The sequence below is a fragment of the Fukomys damarensis genome, unplaced genomic scaffold, assembly GCF_012274545.1.
Source record: "Fukomys damarensis isolate Sample0158 unplaced genomic scaffold, DMR_v1.0_HiC HiC_scaffold_12, whole genome shotgun sequence".
NCBI classification, from domain to species: Eukaryota; Metazoa; Chordata; class Mammalia; order Rodentia; family Bathyergidae; genus Fukomys; species Fukomys damarensis.
This window is the reverse complement of record NW_022900924.1, coordinates 31,130,251-31,149,714: the sequence shown is the minus strand read 5'-3', so window position 1 is coordinate 31,149,714 and position 19,464 is coordinate 31,130,251. Positions and strand designations below refer to the sequence as shown.

Here is a 19,464-nt window from a genome sequence, read left to right as displayed (position 1 = left end):
TGGCGATGGGGACTGAACCCAGGAAGGCTTTGAATCCTCCGCCTTGGACATCCTAGGCCAGTGATCTAATACTGAGCTACCTCTTCTGTCCCCTTTGCTTTCCTGTCTTACTAGTTCCAGATTCTTTAAAGGAAAGGGAAGGCAGATGGGGAATGGAATCTGTCTCACTGTTGCTCTAAAATCCCAAACTGACTCAATTGTTTTTGGGAGCACATAGCTAAATTATTTGCTTTCCATCGCCATTAAGTTTAACCTGGAGAAAGTGATACAGGTGTATGACGTAGGGATGATCTATGGACTTCTAAATAAGCCGAATATGAGGGAAATATAACTCCCAACCAGCTGGATGTCCAGTATGTCGAGTTCATGTCCTCTAAAACAGAAGAATGAATTCTAGGAACAATGCAGTTAAGAATAGGAAGTATTTAGGGCATGGTGGTGCACGCCTGTAATCCCAGCACTCGGGAGGCTGAGGCAGGAGGATCGCTGGGAGTTTGAGACCAGCCTAAGCTACATAGTGAGTTCCAGGTCAGTCTCAAGTACATAGTGAGACCCTGTCTCAAAAAAAAGAATAGGAAGTATTTATTGAAAGACAGGTTCTCCACACCTCCCCTCCCATTGTTTTCTCTTTGCTCTATGGCAATCCCCAAGGCAACCTCACCTTCCTTCCCGCATCCAAACACCACACTGTGATCCCGCTACCCCGTAATACTGCTCCGTCGTCCCCTCCTCTGCCCCCCACCCACCCCTTCCCCCGTCTCAACCCTGCTGTAACTGCCTCAGAGGAGGCTTCCGGGTGGGCGCCTGTCGGATCCTTCCTCCTCCACCTGCTTGGGAGGCTGAAGGGCTCCCGGGCCCCTGCACTCACCAGAGTACCCTCGCCTCGGCAGCACTCACCACAGCGTCTGCCTCTGGGCACCTCGGCCTGTGTTCTGGCCACCTCTCCAGGACGCCCTCCCTGGGGCCCTAGACCCTCACTCCTGCTGACTTCACCCGCGGCTTCCGCGCTGTGCGCACTCTGCGGACCAGGGCTGTGTCACAAATGTCTTTGCAGCCTTGGCCCCCGGCCCAGTCGAGTCCCTCAAACCTCAGGAACCCTGGGTAGGATGACCGAGGAGCCTTCACAGAAGGTGCGGTCACTGCCAGCCCAGCGAGGCCTCGAGGCCCAGACGGGCAGAGCCAGCGCCTGGGCCTCCCCAGCCCCGGCGAGCCGCAGTCACTATGGCAACGCGGACGCCACCTCGGCTGACCGAGCCGAGCGCAGCATGGGGAGCAGAGGCTTGCAGGAGGCCGACCCTGCTGCGGCCCCCACCCGGGCCCCGGCCCAGGCGGGTAAGCGGGGTGAGAAGCAGGTTGCCTTTGGGTGTTCACTGGCCGGACAAACGCTTGCATTGGCTGATTGTAGAAGCTGTAGGCCCCGGGAACGCCAGCTGTGGCCCCAACTCTGGGGCGCCTCAGGCCACCACGCTTTGCCCTTAGAATCTCCTTGAGGGTGTTTCCTGCCTCCTTTTGGTGGAAGCCCCAAGGAGCAGGCCCCAGATGAACAAGAGGATCTTGAGAGGGTTCTGACTTTGCACCTGTGGACCATCTAGGTTTTAAATATTTCCGCACCCGTGAATTCGCTTTAACAAATTGAACAGAGTTTAAACACCATCCCATGAGTTTGGATGTTTACTTGTGTGTTGGTGGATTTGTTATCGCCTGGAGAAGAAGCCTTACTTAATCCTCACTGCACCTGGGACAGGAGTACTATTACTCTTCACCTTTACAGAAAGGGAAATGTAGGCTCTGAGAGTTTAAGTAACTGCTCAGTGACACCCTGGATTCTGAGGAGGGCGTCCAAGAATAGGATGTCCAGTAGTCAGATGTTCCAGATAGAATAGCATCTTTGGGAGGGAACTGCCTCCAAAATAAGTAGGCCTTTTCTTCAGAAAATTTTAAATATGCTGCCAGATGTGGATGAAAAATGAAATTTGGGTTAGATTCTTAACATTTTCCTGTGAGGCTAAATTGTGCCTCTAGTTTTGGCTTTACTACTTGAAGACTGGCTTGAATATAGTATAGGAAACAATGGCACTATAACATACTGACATATAATACAAAGGTGAATTTTAAATCGAAAGAGTAGCAGGAAAATATAACAGAAACTTAAATATCAGAGTACTTAAATCTGTACATAACTAAGAATATTCTTGTAGGCTGGGTGTGGTGGCACATTGCCTGAAATCCCAGCATTTGGGAGGCTGAGGCAGGAGGATTGCTGTGAGTTTGAGGCCAGCCTGGACTATGTAGCAAGAAAAAAAATATATCATTAACTTTCTTTAGCAATATTAGCTTATGGCCAGGGATTTAGCTCAGTGGTTCCACCATTGGCCTCGCAAGCACAAGGCCCCAAGTTCGATCCCCAGTATCAAAACAAACAAACAAAAACAGATATTAGTTTATAATCTAAGATTCTTTACTACCTTCACAAGAACTAGTCATAAATCTGACACATTTCAAGCACCCTGGGCATGGTGTGGACAGCACCAATCTCAGAGAGTCTCAGGGCAACCTTTCCCTTTCTAGTATCAAGGAAAGAAGCCCAGGGGGAGCCCAGTTCCAACTTTTGTTTAGAATCTATTGTATTTGCTTTATTTCCTGGCCAGAGTGCTAACAACGCATTTTTTAGATTTCATTACAGGAGAGCCATGATCACATAAGGCTGGGAAGTACAGTATTCTTATCCTCTCTCCCCAACATGCTTAAGATGAGTAGAAGAGTCTTTGTACACCTGAGAGTTTCAAATGTCTGAGAAGTGTTGCAGCTAGGACTCTGTTTAGCTTTGCCTACTTCAGCACTTCTCACACTTACTTGACTGAAATCCATTCTATATGAACAACTTTGATCATCTTGTCGAGAACATCAGTATTCCACAAAACAGTTTGAGCCTGGGATTTAGCTCAGTGGTTCCACCACTTGCCTCCCAAGCACAAGGACCCGAGTTCCATCCCCGGTACCAAAAAACACACAAAAAAACCCCAAGAAGAAATAGGAAATAGAAGTCTGGGGTGGGTAAAGAGCTTATATAAGCCAGACTTGGTGTGAAGTGCAGCTTGCTGAGAAGAACTGACAGGGTTCTATTCAAAGATGCTAACTTGGGAGTGAGGTACAGAGGGTATCTGAGCAGCCTGTGAGGCTAGGTGATTTTGCAGATACTTTTGGAATTGGAATGTTGGATACGATTGTCTTTTACCTGTAGCTGATTATGCAACTGAGTCACCAGTGTTTGTGACAGTGGCAAGTGTTCGGTCAGTTTGATTTTGTACATGGCCCTCATTAACTGAGTGATTTTGCGCAGACTATTTAATCTTCGGGATGTGATTTTCCTCAGCTACCAGGCCTGGCACATGATGAAGCTAATTTCTCTTTATATCATTTCGAGGTTAGGGTGCTGACTCGAGCCCATGTCTCCCGGTCTCCCTGAGGGTGGGTCTGAGGCCCACAGACTCCAAAAAGCACTTTTCTTCTCTCTCCCACTCCTTTTGCTCCTCTCTACTTCTGGCCTTAATTCTCCTTTTCTCCCCCACTCATACCTTTGAAAGACTTGTAGTTGTTATAGAAAGACAGTTCCTGGAATAATTTACACATGATGATGGATACATTTATTTTTCAGAAGCTTCAGAGTCTATCGCTACTCTCCAGGAAGGTTATTGTAAACTATGTTCAAAAAATTCCCAGAATATTAATCCTTTTATATTGCGTGTACTCCAAAAAGTGGATGAAGAAATTAAAAAGGGGTAAGGAAGACGAAAGTTTTAATACAGCAATAGTGTTGTTTCTTATCTGTGTAAATATCCTGTGCTACTCAGTGATTTTATAGCCACTTGAAAATGCTTGGTAAATGGACCTACCTTTGGACTCAGATAAGGAAGTAGGTGAGAGACCCTGTTGGTAGGACTTAGAGGTGGTGTAAGGACACTGGGAGGAACACGAGACCCGAAGTCCACAAGCCTGGGCTAGCTTGCCTTTAACTCCTGTGAGCTGGGTGCATGAATGCAAATCACTGGAGTTTTCGTTGTTCTTTTCCATAAAGTGGGAATACTTTGTGTGTGAGAGGGAAATCAAGTTGTGCAGACTGTATTAAGGTCCCTTGTAAAGCTTGGAGAATGCCCAGTAGATTTAAATTACCTGGTATCAATGCACTATGTATTTGTAAATCCACTACATACTTGGTTCCAGTAAATGTTATCTGTGATGTTCTTGTATACATGTGAAGAAAAAAACATTTATTTTTTAAAATATTTTTTTTAAAAAAACTAGATTTCTTTCTTTGTATTTCAAGATCTTTTTCTTTTTAAAATTTTAACAGACCCAAAGAAGGCATCACACTGAGCATTGCTGGTAACAATCGCTTAATCCCAGTACAAAGAGTGACAGGTGAAGATTTTTGTATTCTTTCTAAAATTCTAAAGGATCATCCATATATTAATGGTATGTTTAAGAATCAATGCCTCCAGCTTTTCACTTTTCTGATTTTAAGTATTCTTTTAAAGGAATATCCTTTCCTAGCCATACATGTCCTTCTCTGTTCATCTAGGTTTGGATGTTAGATATAACCTCATAAACGATACTGGTGCACACTACGCTGCGAAACTTCTTCAGGTATTACTTTACTACGAAATATTCTTAGGTGTTGGACTCAGTGAGACCATTTTGTCTAATGGCATACACTCACAAAGAGCAGTCATGAGAAACGTCAGGGGTCCAGACAGTGATATTTGTAACACTTGAAATACATGGGAATCCACTTGTACTTGATCTCAGTAGAGCTGGTACCTAGAGCTCCTCATTTTTCACAAATGTGTACGCTGTGGTTAAATATGTAAAGCATGTCCATATTTTATCTGTATTTTTGGTAAAACTGAATATAATCTTTTCCTTCCCTTATATTGCAATTATATTTTTTTAAAGGAGAAAGGTGATTTTTTCTTTAATAGTAGCAAATAAAGCATGTGATTAGCTGACCAGTTTCTAATAATGTGTGTGTAATAGCTTTTGTTCTCTCCTTATAGAAACAACTGTACCTCATTTACTTAAACCTTATGTTTAATGATATTGGGCCTGAAGGTGGAGAACTGCTTGCTAAGGCATTACATGTAAGCATTATGCATCTAAAACTAGCATTTTATTTGAGAATATTAACTTCTGATAGCTTGGAAACAAGAGAATCAAATATTAATATGAGCTTATATTATTTCAATATGGTAGGAATGTATATTTCTTTTACACTTCAGTTGCTTTTAGATATAACTCACATACAGAAAATTTACTTTCTTGGCTGGGTATGGTGGCACACGCCTGTAATCCCAGCACTCGGGAGGCTGAGGCAGGAGAATCGCTGTGAGTTTGAGAACAGCCTGGGATACATAGTGAGTTCCAGGTCGGTCTCAACTTCACAGTGAGACCCTGTCTCAAAAAACCAAAAGCAAAACAAAACAAAAAAAAATTACTTTCTTAAAGTCTTCTGAAACTTAGTGGGAATTTTAAAAGTACATTTAGAGAGCTGGGGATTTAGCTCAGTGGTGCCACCCCTGCCTCACAAGCACAAGGTTCAATCCCTGGTACCCAAACAAAACAAAAACAAAAAAAAATTTAGAATTGTGCAACCATTACCACTGATTTTTTTAAAGAACATTTCCACCTCAAAAATTAGCCCCATATCTATAATTAGCAGTCCTTTTTCATTGTTCTGTCCCTCCAGCCCTCAGTCTCTGATAAACACTAATCAACTTTCCATATATAAATTTGCCTATTCTGGACATATCATATGTATGTGATCATACAATATGTAGCCTTTTGTGACTGATTTAATGTTTTCAGGTTTCATCCATGTTTTAGCATACTTCCTTCATTTTTATTGCTCAATAAATTCCATTTGATGACCTGGGTGGCACCTGCCTGTAATTTCAACTCTTGGGAGGCTGAGGCAGGAAGAATACCTAGAGTTTAAGCCCAGCCTGGGCTACATAGCAAGAACCTGTCTCAAAAAATATTTTGAGACAGTATTTTCAGGAAGTGCAAAATTGTTTTTCCAAAGTGGCTACACCTTTTAACAATTCTTCCAACAATGTATGAGTGTTCCAGTTTCTCGATGTCCTCACCAACTCTTGCCATTGCTGTTTTAATTCAACCATCCTAGTGTGTATGAAAAACACATAAAGTATGTTTTTTGCTTTAATTTACTTACATGATGCTGAGCATTTTCTCATGGATTTCTGGTCAATTTATATATCTCCTTTGGAGAAATGTCTATTCAAATCCTTTGCCCTTTCAAATCGGGTTGTATTTGTTTTGAGATCCTATTATCACCATGTTGCTCAGGTTTGTCTTAACTTCTGGATTCAAGCAACCCTCCTACCTTAGCCTACTACTAGATTACAGGGCTGTGCTCTGTATCTTGTGGGCTGTAAGAATTGTAAGAATTAATATATTCTAAGCGTAAGTCTTTAATCAAATAAATGACTTGCAAACATTTTCTCCCATTTGGAAATTGTTTTTTCACTTACTTGATGTCCTCTGAAGCATAAAAAAAAATCTTTAAAATAAAGCCCAATTTATTTTGTTGCTTCTGCTTTTGGTGTTATATTTAAGAAGGCTTCCCCTAATCCAAAGTCACAAAGATTTACATTTATGTTTTCTTCTAAAAGTTTTATAGCTTTAGTTCCTTTATTTAGTTCTTTCAACCATTTTGAATTAGTTTTGTTTACAAGTCAGTATTTGAACTATACTTTTTTTTTTTTGGTTTTTTTGAGACAGGGTCTCACTATGTAGTTGAGACTGACCTGGAACTCACTACATAGCCCAGGCTGGTCTTGAACTCACAGTGATCCTCCTGCCTCAGCCTCCTGAGTGCTGGGATTACAGGCATGAGCCACCACGCCAGGCTCCAACTGCAGTCTTTTAATATGTGAATTTCTGGTTATCCCAAATGCACTTGTTAAACATCTGTTCTTTGCCTCATTTATTGTCTTGACACCTTTGTCGAAAATTCAGTCGGACACAAATATGAGGGATACTTTGTAATACTCTCGTCTATATTATTAATGTTCTGTCTGTCACTATTTTGAGAGTTCAATACTCAGCACTAGAAAAACAAAAAACAAAATAGGGTGATATGGGCATGAGTGCCAGTGGGTACAAGGTTACCATTGGGGTGGATGAAAAATGTTTTGGAGTTAGCCACAGGTAATGTCTGCACAACACTGTGATCATAACAAGTGTCACAGAATTGTAGACTTTAAAGTGATTAATTTTCTGTGAATTTCACTTCAATAAAAATGGTACAGGCTTCTTGAAAGGCAAATTTACAGTTTTTTCAAGGAAAAATGTTTATTAAAATGTACTTACTGACTGGCTATTGCTTTGGCATCTGTCTCTTGGTCATTTTGTTTTAATTTTAAAAATTTTATTGAAAAAATACAGATAACATTTACCTCTTAAATCAAGTGTACAGGGCCGTGGCATTAAGTACATCTGCAGGGTTGTACAATTTCCCCCGTCCATCTCCACAACTTTGTCATCATGCGAAACTGAAGCTTTGGTCCCATTAACGATTCCCTTTGCCTCTCCCTTCCCAGCCCCCAGTAAACCACTCATATCTGTCTATAAATTTCACTACTCCAGGGATCTCATGTAAGCGGAATCATCATCGTACAGAATTTATCCTTTTGTGAGTGCCTTCTAAGCTATTTAAGTAGATTTTTACCTAAAATGGAGAATTGCTACCTTTAAGGAATATATTCTAATCTATTTCCATGAAAAATGTGAGTCTACAAATAGTAAAATAGCCCCCTAAGTCACTTAGACACTTCTGTGGATTGAAACTTAACTAAGTTTTGATTATTTTCCTTTTCAGAAGAATACAACGTTGAGATACTTAAGAATGACTGGAAATAAGATTGAAAATAAAGGTGGAATGTTTTTTGCTGCAATGTTGCAAATTAACTCATCCTTAGAGAAATTAGATCTGGGTGACTGTGATCTGGTAAGTAAACTGGTTTCTTAGGAAATCAGCACAGAAAAACTCATTTAAGACACCAGGCAAATGACACTCTTATAAATACCTTATCTTTCCTCTACTATCTAAATATCAAGAGAAAAGATGCCCCCCAACCAGGCCATAATAGTACAGTCTGTTAATTAAATCGGAGTAAATACCTAGAAAAACATCGAGTTTAATAAAAATATTCTTAAACTTCTATCCATGGTTTATCTTAACCTGTATGGAATTTCATTTTAATTTAATATTGTTTATTAGTATGTTTCTTTACTTTGAACTATTCCGAAGTATTTATGTTGTACCATAAAAACTTAAAACTGATCATACCAAAAGCTACTTTGAGCCTTCATCTGGCCTGATAATGACAAATATGTTTTTTACATGTCCTTGAAGTCTAGGTTTTGCTTTCTCAAACACGCTTTCCAGTCTTGAGGCCTGAGAAACTTGTCATACAGCCGCAGATATGTGCCAAGTCACCGGGACACAAAAACAGTGGAAATGTGCCAGGAGGCTCTCCGGGGTAGTAGGTTCTGAAAGACTTTGTGAACTGTAAATGCAGCTAGTATGGTTCTGGGAAAGCGTTCTGTAAATATTCATTCCCAACATGTATCAGTCACTTTCCGAGATGCCAAAGATATAACAGTGGACAGATGAGGCCTCTGCTCTTATGAAACTGACATTTTAGTTGGGAAAACATCATGGAAATGGAGAAAAGTGGTGTAAATGCGACCATGCTCTCTGACAACGGGGAGGAGATCATCTGTTTGATAAGACGGTTGCCCGAGACATGAGGAGGTACTGGGCAGGAGTCATGAAGGGTGAGGAAAACCGTCCCGGAAAGGGTTCGTGGCTGCATACACGGTGGATCCACCGTGCACTGACAGTGTTTTCCAAGTGTGGTCTGGGGAGTGGAGAAAGAGGTAATTTTAATACTCATGTATTTATTTTTCACAGAGGTGTTCTGTTAAGGTCAAGTGACTATGCTCTTCCTTTTATGAATGGCACAAAATTTTATTTTAAAATGAATATAAATGAATTAATAGGAAAGTGTTAAGCAAATAATGAAGTAATACTTGGTAAATATTTTGCATACTCAGATATGGTAATAGTCATGAGGAAGGCACATGAAAAATAAAATATCAAGTCTGACAGATTTCAAAAACTAGTGGGCCAGGGATTTAGCTCAATGATGTCACTGTCTGCCTCACAAGCACAAGGTCCTGAGTTTGATTCCCCTGTATCAAAAAAAACAGGAAACTTTTGAGTGTCTGAGCAGAGACAGTGAAGAGTGCCTTTCAGTGGAGGGGCTGGGGAATTTGGCTCAGTGGTGCCACCGCTTGCCTCATGAGAACAAGGTCCCAAGTTTGATCCCGGGCACAAAAGTGCCTTGAAGTAGAGAGAGAGAGGTTCACCAAGGCCAGTTAGGTTAGGCTGTAGTATACATGTCATGGGTCAGGTGAGGAAGACAGGTTTGTTAAAAATGCAAATCATGGAAGGGCTTTACATTGAGAGGTGACGTGATCAGACTGCCTTTAAAAAAGCACTCTGGTTTTTCTCTGGGGAACTGGAAAGAGAAGGCAGCACGAAGCTGAGGGCCCACTAAGTCCTGGAGTTGTCCAGGTGAGAGATGATGACTTGGACAGCAGTGGTGGCACAGAGTTGGACAACAAGGAACAGAGTCATTTGAAATATCTTTCGGGGGCAGAATGTATAAAATGTACTGATCAACTGGATGGGAGGCTAAAAGGAATAGAAGTGAGGAAGGCCTTTTTTTTTTCTGACATAACAGCCAGGTGTGCGTGGTGGTGTCCATCGTGAAGATGAGGGAGATTAGGCCTTTCCAGTCAAAGGGAGGGACCTTGGGAGATGTGGGAAATGTGATCAGTAACCATTTACTAATCACACTTACTGTGGTGTGAGTGCTTGCACAGGATATGGAATGCATTATGTACATGTGTCTTAGCAGCTGGGATCACGTCTTAGATACTGAGGTCTGCATTAGGTAGAACCTTGAGGGCTTGAGAGAATGCCGAGAGGCAAATCCCCAGGAAACAGATACTGAATAGTGAAACAAAACAAAAACCTTCCCCATGCATGTTGTAAACAGATTTTAGAGCAAGGAGGAGTACATTATTATTTATGAATTTGATCAGTCTACAACTCAAAGAGCAAGAAATGCTTACTTTTTAAAAATGTAGTTTTATCTGAATTCATATAATAGATCTTGAAATACATATTAGTTTACATACTCTGTCATTTTCCTTAATGAATTTGCCTGTTTTTAGGGTATGCAAAGCGTGATAGCATTTGCCACAGTACTAACTCAAAACCAAGCAATTAAGGGAATAAACCTAAACCGACCTATACTGTATGGCGAACAGGTATGTATTCAAAATGAAAGAAAATGTTAACAATATCTGAATGAAATTAAGGTCCTACCAAAGTTGATGTTTCATGAGTACATTGTATTTTTGGTATTATCCTTATTAGAGCTTATAAACTACTACTTACTTACAAATAAAAACTTTATTTAAAGAAACATTAAGCCGGGCATGGTATCAAAACAAGGGATGTAGCTCAGTGTGAAGACTCTAAGTTCAGTCCCCAGTACTATCAAATATATACCTCATTTAAGATTTTCTAATAAGACCTTTATAACTAAATATGCTTTTAGATATTGCTTATTTAAGCAGCAAACAGTCACTGTCTCCCTTCACATTCGAGTTCTGAGTAAACCTGCAGAGAGCACACATGGTTACAGGGTTAAAGGACAGAGTACAAGAGCTTGCCGTGAACTGTGACTGTTGGCGTTAAGGTAACTGAGACACCTGAGCCCTTACATCTCGGGAGCAAAAGGTGTGCAAAGAGCCGTGTGGGGAGTCTGAACCCGATGCTTCCATAGGTGAGGTGCTGCGGGGCAGGAAAACACACACAGGGGTCCTTCTTTCATGTCTTCTTGATCCTTAACATCCTTCTCAGTGTCTTTCTTCTTCCAGTTGTGAAAAGGGAATAAAACTCATTTTATCATTACTTTAAACCTTGCATGTCCAACTTCCGGCTTGTCTGGACCATACTGAGTGAAGAGAAATTGTATTGGGTCACACATTAAAAAAAATGATATAGCTAATGTATGTAACAAAACCTCTTTTATTTTTAAAGTATATTAAAATAAAATAATGCAAGCCCAAGTTTTAATAATTAAATAAAACTTACATCAGCTTATTAACAATCAATTCCTGTCTTCACAGACACACAACCATAATAGGTTGAAATACTACTATTGGTAACTATTGCATTTTACTCCCTAAGTTTCATGGGTGACTGTAATGTGATACACATGAATTTAAATTCAAATATATGTGCCAGGTAGAGTGGCACATGTAATGCTAGCACTCAGGAGGCTGAGGCAGGAGGATCACCATGAATTCAAGGACAGCTTTGGCTACATACTGAAACCCTATCTCAAAAAACAAACAAATGAACAAACAACAATTTACCTATACCTGGCAAGTTCAAGAGGTAGTTAGTACTGCCCTGTGTCCTCCCTTACACAGCATTCCTTTACTGCCTATAGACTGCACTAGAGCAACACACAACTGAATCATGAAAAATATCACTAAAAAAAAAAAATCACACAATGTTGCTATGTTGGGTAGCATGTTGGACATGCTTGGTCCAAAAATAGATATACAAACCCAGACCTGTCATGTAAAGGTACAAGATCCCAATGATGAATGTAACTGTACTGTATACCTAAAATGTACCAATAAACTCAATGAGAGAAAAAAAAAGAGAAACCCCCCAAAAAGAAAAAAAAGATATACATCATACATACACACACACACGATATATATATATGGTATATATGATATAGATAGTATCTACCTATCCATATGAAAAGCACTTTATATTCCTAAAAAGCAAACTTTAAGCCAAGCATAATGGCACATATATGGAATCCCAGATACTTGGGGGGCTGAGGGAGGAGGATCATAATTTCAAAGCTGGCTTGGTAACTTAGACCTTGTCTCAAAACCAAAAAGTAAAAATAGAACTTTAAAGTTCGATGTGCAAATGTTCATTAAAGTTCAAGGTTCAAATGAACTTTTAGTTTTTGTTGTACTTGAGCTTTTATGAGTACATTTGCAATTCACACCATTTACAATCATCTTGGGGAGTGGTTACATGTACATATCACAGCTTGATTTTTTTCTAATCCCTGTCCTCTTCCCTCCCTCATTCTCCCCGTCCTCCTCTGGTTCCCCTAACATCTTTTTATACCCTCTTGATATTATTTCTCTTAGCACGTCATGGCACATGATGTTTACTTCTGTTGGGGTTATTAGGGTCCTATACATGGTACATGTTTATCCTCATTTCCCCTCCCCTCTCCTCACTCCTCACCCTAGTTCCCTTGGACTACTTCCCTATTGGCTGATATCTCTGCCCCCTTGTCTTTCTGAACTTTAAAAAAAGTTCTAAGTATTTTAATTTAAAATTAACTACCTCATTATTCCTCCTTGGTATAAGAATTAAGAATTAGCCATATCTTATGTATAATTCTTTTATATTTAGAAGTAGATCTTGCGTTCTTTCCTTATGTAGATATCTCCTTTTGAATGATCTCTGCATCTTTTCTATACAAAAAAATTTGGACTGGGGATTTAGCTCAGTGGTTCCATTGCCTGCCTCGCAAGCACAAGGGCTCAAGTTCGATCCCCAGTACAAAAAAAAAAAAAATGGAGTTTTACATCATATTGTTTTGATGTATGTAAATCTAATCTGTCCAATGAGGTACCCAGCATCCTCAAATAACAGAAATGTAACCTAAAAATACCTCAAACACCACCAAAATACTTGTCAGTGAATTGCTTCAGGATTTATTCACTCAACATTTGAATGCTACCCTAAACTAGACAAAATGCTACATGCTAGAGACACAAAATCAAACAAAGCACCAGACCACAGTGTATTAGTCATCTTTCCATTAATGGAATAAAATAGCTGACAAGGAACTTACAGGAGGAAAGCTTTATTTTGGCTCACAGTTCCAGACACCTCAGTCCATGACCAGCCAGCTCCAAGGCAAAACATCATAGTGGAAGGCAGAGCGGAGGAAAGCTGCTCCCCTCCGGTGCCCAGGAGGAGGAAAGCTGCTCCCCTCCGGTGCCCAGGAAGCCCAGAGTGAGCGAATGAAAGAACCAGAGGGCAGACACCCCCTTCAGAGGCATGCCCCAGGGACCTTCCTCGAACTACTAATAGCCCATTCAGGTATGACTCACTGAAAGGGTTAGTACCCTCAACACCCAGTCAGCTCTCTATGCTTACCTAGATCTAATCAAACTGACAATCAAGATTAACCATCACACCCAGCCTTCAAGGGGTTTTCTTTCTTTTTTTTGCTACTGGGGATTGAACTGATTGAACTCAGGGAACTTGCAAGGCAGATGTGGAACCACTGAGCTAAATCCCCCGCCTTTCAAGGAGTGTTCAGTGTAGGTGGTAGGAGATCAACCAGTCTAGAAGGTGATTTGCTTAGGGTGCCTGGGAACATAAGAACTTTGAAATCAAAGCAGGGAGAGGGGAAGCAGCAATGAAACATTTCTGATTGAGGACATGACATAAAGACTAAATTTAAAAAAACTTGTAGATTATATCCCTGAGGAAGTATGTTTAAATATATGAAATCATATTAGAAGCACAGTCCTTCTTTAAGTATTTTGAGTGGAAGCACTAATCCCTAGTCCATCTGAGAATAGACATAAAAAGGCCAGGGTCCTTGTGCCCACCCAGTGCTTGCTCTCAGCCTGGTGATTCTGGTGACCAGCAGCGTTCTAGCCTGTTTTAACTTTCCCAGTGCTGCTACCTCTATCCCTGAGGGCACTGTGAAGTAGAATCTTCTGCCTCCCTATACATTGCTGTTCCCAAATATAAGCTTATAAAACTATTCCATTCAAGGTCTGATGTTCAATTCCACATAGGATCAGAGGATAACAAGATGAAAAAAATAATAGTATGTTGGATTTCATCTCCGTCTGCTCATTGACATTATCTGGGGAGCTTGGAAAGACACAGCAATAGGTGCCACTCTAGACAAATTACACAGAGAACAGGGTTAAAATCCTTTACTGTTTGTGATCATAATTCCCTACCTTAACAAGGATGGTTCCTTTTATAATGCTTTGATTTTGCTAAAAACCTAAAATGGTTGTAATTCAAATCATTAGGGATATGTGCCCTTTGACTAGAAGCTGCTAGATTGCAAAATCAAAAACAAAAACAAAAGCAACAGTCTTCCACTGACCAGAAAACAAAAGTAAAAAAATATTCAGAAATTTTGAACTGAATAAAAAAGGGAGGAAATCCGACATATCGTAGAGTTAGTAAGTACATTTTAAAAATACAATCAAGATTGGGAAGCCAGGCGTGGTGACGCATGCCTGTAATCCCAGCACTCGGGAGGCTGAGACAGGAGGATCGCTGGGAGTTCGAGACCAGCCTGGGCTACATAGTGAGTTCCAGGTCAGTTCCAACTACATAGGGAGACCCTGTCTCCAAAACAAACAAAAAAAAGATTGGGAAATGTCTGTATTTCATCGTACAGCTGTGCAGAGTGGGAAAGGGGGCAAAGTTCTGAAGAAAGGATACAAGGCTTAGACATTCTTCAAAGGAGAGTAGCAGAGGAGCTCACATGCTCAATACAGAGTTCATCTTATTTTTTTTCCCTTTTGAAATGACTATTGTTTCCTTTGTTCTTGTTCTTTGAGACAGGATCTCACTATGTAGTCAGCCTGGCCTTGAACTCAGTATGTAGCCCAAGCTGGTCTCCAACTCAGAACTATTCTCTTGCCTCAGCCTCCCGAGTGCTCGGATTACAGGCACCCACCACCATTTCCAGCTGATTATTGTTTTTGTAAACCAAATTATCCATTTTCTCTGGTATCATTTAACTACTGTACCTTACAAGTGCCTGCTAACTATTTCTAAGAAAGTAGTAGGTATCATTTGGAGCAAAGTATTTTTTTATGTTAGGCCAAATAAATATTATAGGAGACTAATAGTCCTAAACAATATCTTTCTAAAAAGTGAACTCAAATTACAGCATGTATTTGGGATAGACATGGACTGTTACGTTTTAGAAACAAGAAGCTAGGTGTGGTAACGCACACCTGTAATCCCAGCACTTGGGAGTCTGAGGCCATCCTGGGCTACACAGAGTTTGAGGCCAGCCTGAAACACATACCAAGACAATGTCTCAAATAATTTTTTAAAAAATCTTTAAATAAAAAAGAAACAAGATTTTATCTATTTTTAGGAAGAGTCCACAGTCCATCTAGGTCACATGTTGAAAGAAAATCACTGCCTTGTTGAGCTACACATGTGTAAGCATGGTATAAAAAACTGTGGTTTCCATCAGTTATGCAATGCGCTGTATCTGAACAGGAGCCTACGATACCTTGATGTCAGCTGGTGAGTGACAGTTTACATTATTAAATTCAAAAGTCATGAGGACAACTTATTTAAATTTTCACAGTACATGAGATACTTTGTTGTACACTATTTCCAATGATTAGAAAATGCAACCACTGTTGCCAATCTTTTAGCCTAAGCCTTAATAATTATTAGCTAACAGAGCTGTATATTTTGATAACTTGAATGCACATTTTAATTGTTAACCGAAATGGGAGCACTACGTATGACAAATTTTCATTAACTTCCTTGGATACTGAGTGAACTAAAATAGAAAGTACTATTTAATGTTTTCAGATATCTTACTGTGAATAAAAGAATAATACTTTGTATTTTCACATACTACTAAATATTTTTCCTTTCCCAGCAATAAAATAACTTGTGATGGAATGATGTATTTGGCTGATGTACTGAAAACCAATGCCACCCTGGAAGTAATAGATCTTTCTTTTAACAGAATAGAAAATGCAGGTGCAAACTATCTCAGTGAATCTCTTACTTCATACAACAGGAATCTTAAAGCGTTAGTATGGTTTTATATTTAATCAAAATAACAGAAAAAACAAATTTGATTTTATGAAAAAATGGAAATAAAGTATTTGTAAATGGGGAGGGGAGGAGGGGGTGAAAGGAGGTCAGGGACAAGGGGCAAAAATGAGAACCAAGGTCTGTCATGTAAAGGTACAAGATCCCAATGATGAGTGTAACTGTACTGCACTGTATACCTAAAATGTACCAATAAACTCAATTAAAAAATTGATTTTAATTCTAGTTGATTGTTAAAATTCATGACGAAATTCTTTATGGATCTACTGGTGTCCAGAATTATTATCTTCTGTGTTTTTAAAGATTGTCAGTAGTCAGCAACAATATAGAAGGAGAAGGACTTGTTGCACTTTCACAATCAATGAAAACAAATCCTATACTATCTCATATCTACATTTGGGGAAACAAATTTGATGAGGCTACATGTGTGGTAAGTTTATTTTTTCTTCACTGAAGGCTTTTTCTGGGATCTTCTCTATAATATCAGACATTATTTATAAGTGCTTTGGAAATGGTTACAAAGTATAACGAGACATTACACTTTCAATAATTTTTAACAAAAGTCCTAAAAAATTAGTACTATAGTTTCATAGTTGAAGTAACAAAATATATCAAATATAATAGTATAAAGGTTCTTGAATTCTATGGTGTAATTTCTCAAATGCAAACAAACAAAATCACAATTGTTGAGTTGGTGTTGAGTAATTTCCAATCTGCTCTTAAATATATATCAAGATAATTAGAAAGTACAAGCTGTAAAGTTGTTTGGTATATTGATCATATAAATACTGAGAGCTCTTTATAGTAACTTCAAAACAAAGAGTATGGTAACAAGTAGTTTTATTTTACAAAGAATGAAGAAAAAATAGACATTAAAATTTACAAGATTTGCAACAGGACTAAAATTCCACTAGCAACAGGGTAGTCAAATATATATTATGGTCTAAAAAACACTCATAATTTTAGAAAACATTTATATTTTTTAGTGGCTCTACAAACTAGAAGCTGTGTATGCTAATTTTGATAAATAATAAGTTACAGTGCAGAGCAAACTAAACCTTATTTTATTTGGTTTTCTTTTTTTTTTTTTGGATTATTTTGAGACAGAGTCTCACTATGTAGTTGAGACTGATGTGGAACTCACTATGTAGTCCAGGCTGGTCTCGAAATCACAGTGATCCTCCTGCCTCAGCCTCCCGAGTGCTGGGATTACAGGCATGTGCTACCACATCCGGCTAAACCTTAAAATTTTTTAATACCTACATTTCTGACCCTTTGCTTATAACTTCAACTTTACTGACTAACCAATTCCACATGTTTATATCTAACATTATGGCCAGCATCCACTATTATGGAATTGTCTTTCTTAGCATAAATCAGTAGATTAGCTTCAGAGGATTCACAAACTCCAGACAATTTTATGTCCAAATCTGGAGTTCTGCTTCTTTTTCTGACAAATATGTCTTTAGCTATTACCAGATTTTTGAAAACACATAGAACAGCCCTCCTTGCCCAACACACCACCATTTAAGAATACCTTTGGGACTTGAAAATTTTGAGCATGGGAACTTTGGTTCACAAAAACAATAGTATCAAAAATTAACTCAAGGAATCACAAAACAACCAAACATCTTATATATTAAAACTTAGAAATAAGTTTTGCAACATTTTAATTTCATTTTATGTAATTAAATAAATAAAAACCAGTTGGGTGTGATGGTACACGCCTGTAATCCCAGTACTTGGAAGGCTGAGACCAGCCTGAGCTACACAGTTCAAGGCCAGCCTGACTTACACAGCAAGACCTTGTCTCAAAAAACTAAAACAAACAAAAATAATAAAAATCTGCTTACAACATCTAGAAGATAGTAAAATTCAGCAGTTAATAAAAAATGTTAATAGCAAAGCAGCATGGCTAAAATGAGTTTCTGCATTTGTTTAAGCACTGTAAATTGAATATTATATTCTTAATGATACATTTTTTCTTAAAAATCCTAGGCATATTCAGATTTAATTCAAAAGAATCGTCTGAAACCAGAAAATACAGATGTGGAGCCATTTGTGGTAGATGGACATGTGTATCTTGCAGAAGTCTCCAATGGCCTTAAAAAGCATTACTATTGGACACCGACTTATGGAGATGCTTATGGGCATTCAACAAATGCAGGCTTTGCTCTTGTTCCAGTAGGTCAAAATTTATGAAAAACAAGCTATAATCTTCACATACCATCTTACTACTTTTACAGAGGTTAATATTTTATAGCCTTTTTTGTTTTCTTCTTAAATTAGAGCAAGTTGCTTTTAACAAATGTGTAAAGCTTTATATAGCTGTTCATTGTGAAAAACTGTAATGTAACTTTTAAAAGAAATTTTACAATATAAAGATTAAAAACTTGACCCCAAAGAAGCCAAGTAACTACATGGGTTCTTCGTATAATGAAAATATAACCAAGTAGTAAAATAACATAGAACAAATAAAGGTCAGTTGTTATGAAGTGGTACAAAGGCCTCAGGTGGCAAATTCCCAGTGAATGCTGAAGAGTTTCAAAAGTTCAGAAGTTCAAAAAAAAAAGTTCAGAAGTTGAAAAAGTATTCTACATGTCCTATTTAGGTGTTATAGATAGGTAATGATAGCACTTTCCTTTCACAAGTTCATGCAAAAAAACATAAACCTATACGTACCCAATTCCAAAACAAGTCAGTGCTGCCAGCTCCTCCACCCTCCTCAGACAACCATTATCTTGATTTCCAATACTAGTTTTGCAAATTTTTGAACTGTATATAAATGGAATCGTACAGTATATCTTTTTGTATCTCACTTCTTTTGTTCAACATTGTATTAGTGTAATTCATTTGTACTGTTTAATGTAGTAGTCCATTCAGTTTTCACTGCTTTGAAGTATTCATCATATGGTAGTAGAAAAAAAAACGGCCTTTTAAGATAAGACACAATCAAATTAAAGTAAACCTTAGCAACAAAAATTGCTTTCTCAGACTATTGTCTATTGCTGTGTGCTATGAAAGGGACCCACAAGTTCCCATATTCTTGTGTGGGGACAACTGAAGGGGAAAGCTTACCTGAATCTGAAGCGGAAGGGCATGTGGTAAACATGTAACCTGACCCACACTGGACAGCTTGAGACAAAGCTACAGGTGATAAAGCCTCAGAGAATTTTCCACATTTACAAGAACTAAGGTGTGGTTGGGTCAGCCAAGAAGTACAGGCTCTGACTAGGAAAGACCTGATGGCATTATTTATAGCCACTGATACTGCAGCAGAGACCAGTAGGATGCCCAGAAAATGGAAGAGCTCAAGGCCCTGTCTAACTGATTCCATTATGTTATGTGAGCCCTCTCCATACATCTGACACCATTTGAGAGACATCACAAAAGGCAGAAATACACAA

At 39.0% G+C, this 19,464-nt stretch overlaps 3 protein-coding genes across 6 annotated transcripts in view; 1 reads left to right on the top strand and 2 right to left on the bottom strand.

Moving 5' to 3' along the window:
* Lrriq4 (leucine rich repeats and IQ motif containing 4) overlaps nucleotides 1–1,182 on the bottom strand; it is a 30,648-nt gene extending 29,466 nt beyond the window's left edge. For all 4 annotated transcript variants that reach the window (XM_010632347.2, XM_010632350.2, XM_010632348.2 and 1 more), the window contains exon 1: nucleotides 898–1,182. The gene's annotated coding sequence lies outside the window, so the exon portion shown is untranslated. The remainder of the gene's footprint in view (nucleotides 1–897) is intronic.
* Lrrc34 (leucine rich repeat containing 34) lies at nucleotides 1,105–18,259 on the top strand. The gene is made up of 11 exons (XM_010632352.3): nucleotides 1,105–1,332; nucleotides 3,656–3,779; nucleotides 4,352–4,473; nucleotides 4,580–4,644; nucleotides 5,055–5,138; nucleotides 7,898–8,026; nucleotides 10,327–10,422; nucleotides 15,357–15,511; nucleotides 15,879–16,034; nucleotides 16,361–16,487; nucleotides 18,056–18,259. Exons 1-11 carry the CDS (start codon nucleotides 1,107–1,109, stop codon nucleotides 18,257–18,259), a joined length of 1,488 nt encoding a protein of 495 aa, XP_010630654.1. The 5' UTR covers nucleotides 1,105–1,106.
* Mynn (myoneurin) overlaps nucleotides 10,567–19,464 on the bottom strand; it is a 23,254-nt gene continuing 14,356 nt past the window's right edge. Inside the window, exon 8 of the mRNA XM_010632355.2 lies at nucleotides 10,567–11,114. Coding sequence (XP_010630657.1) covers nucleotides 11,074–11,114 — 41 coding nt within the window. The 3' untranslated portion in view covers nucleotides 10,567–11,073. The remainder of the gene's footprint in view (nucleotides 11,115–19,464) is intronic.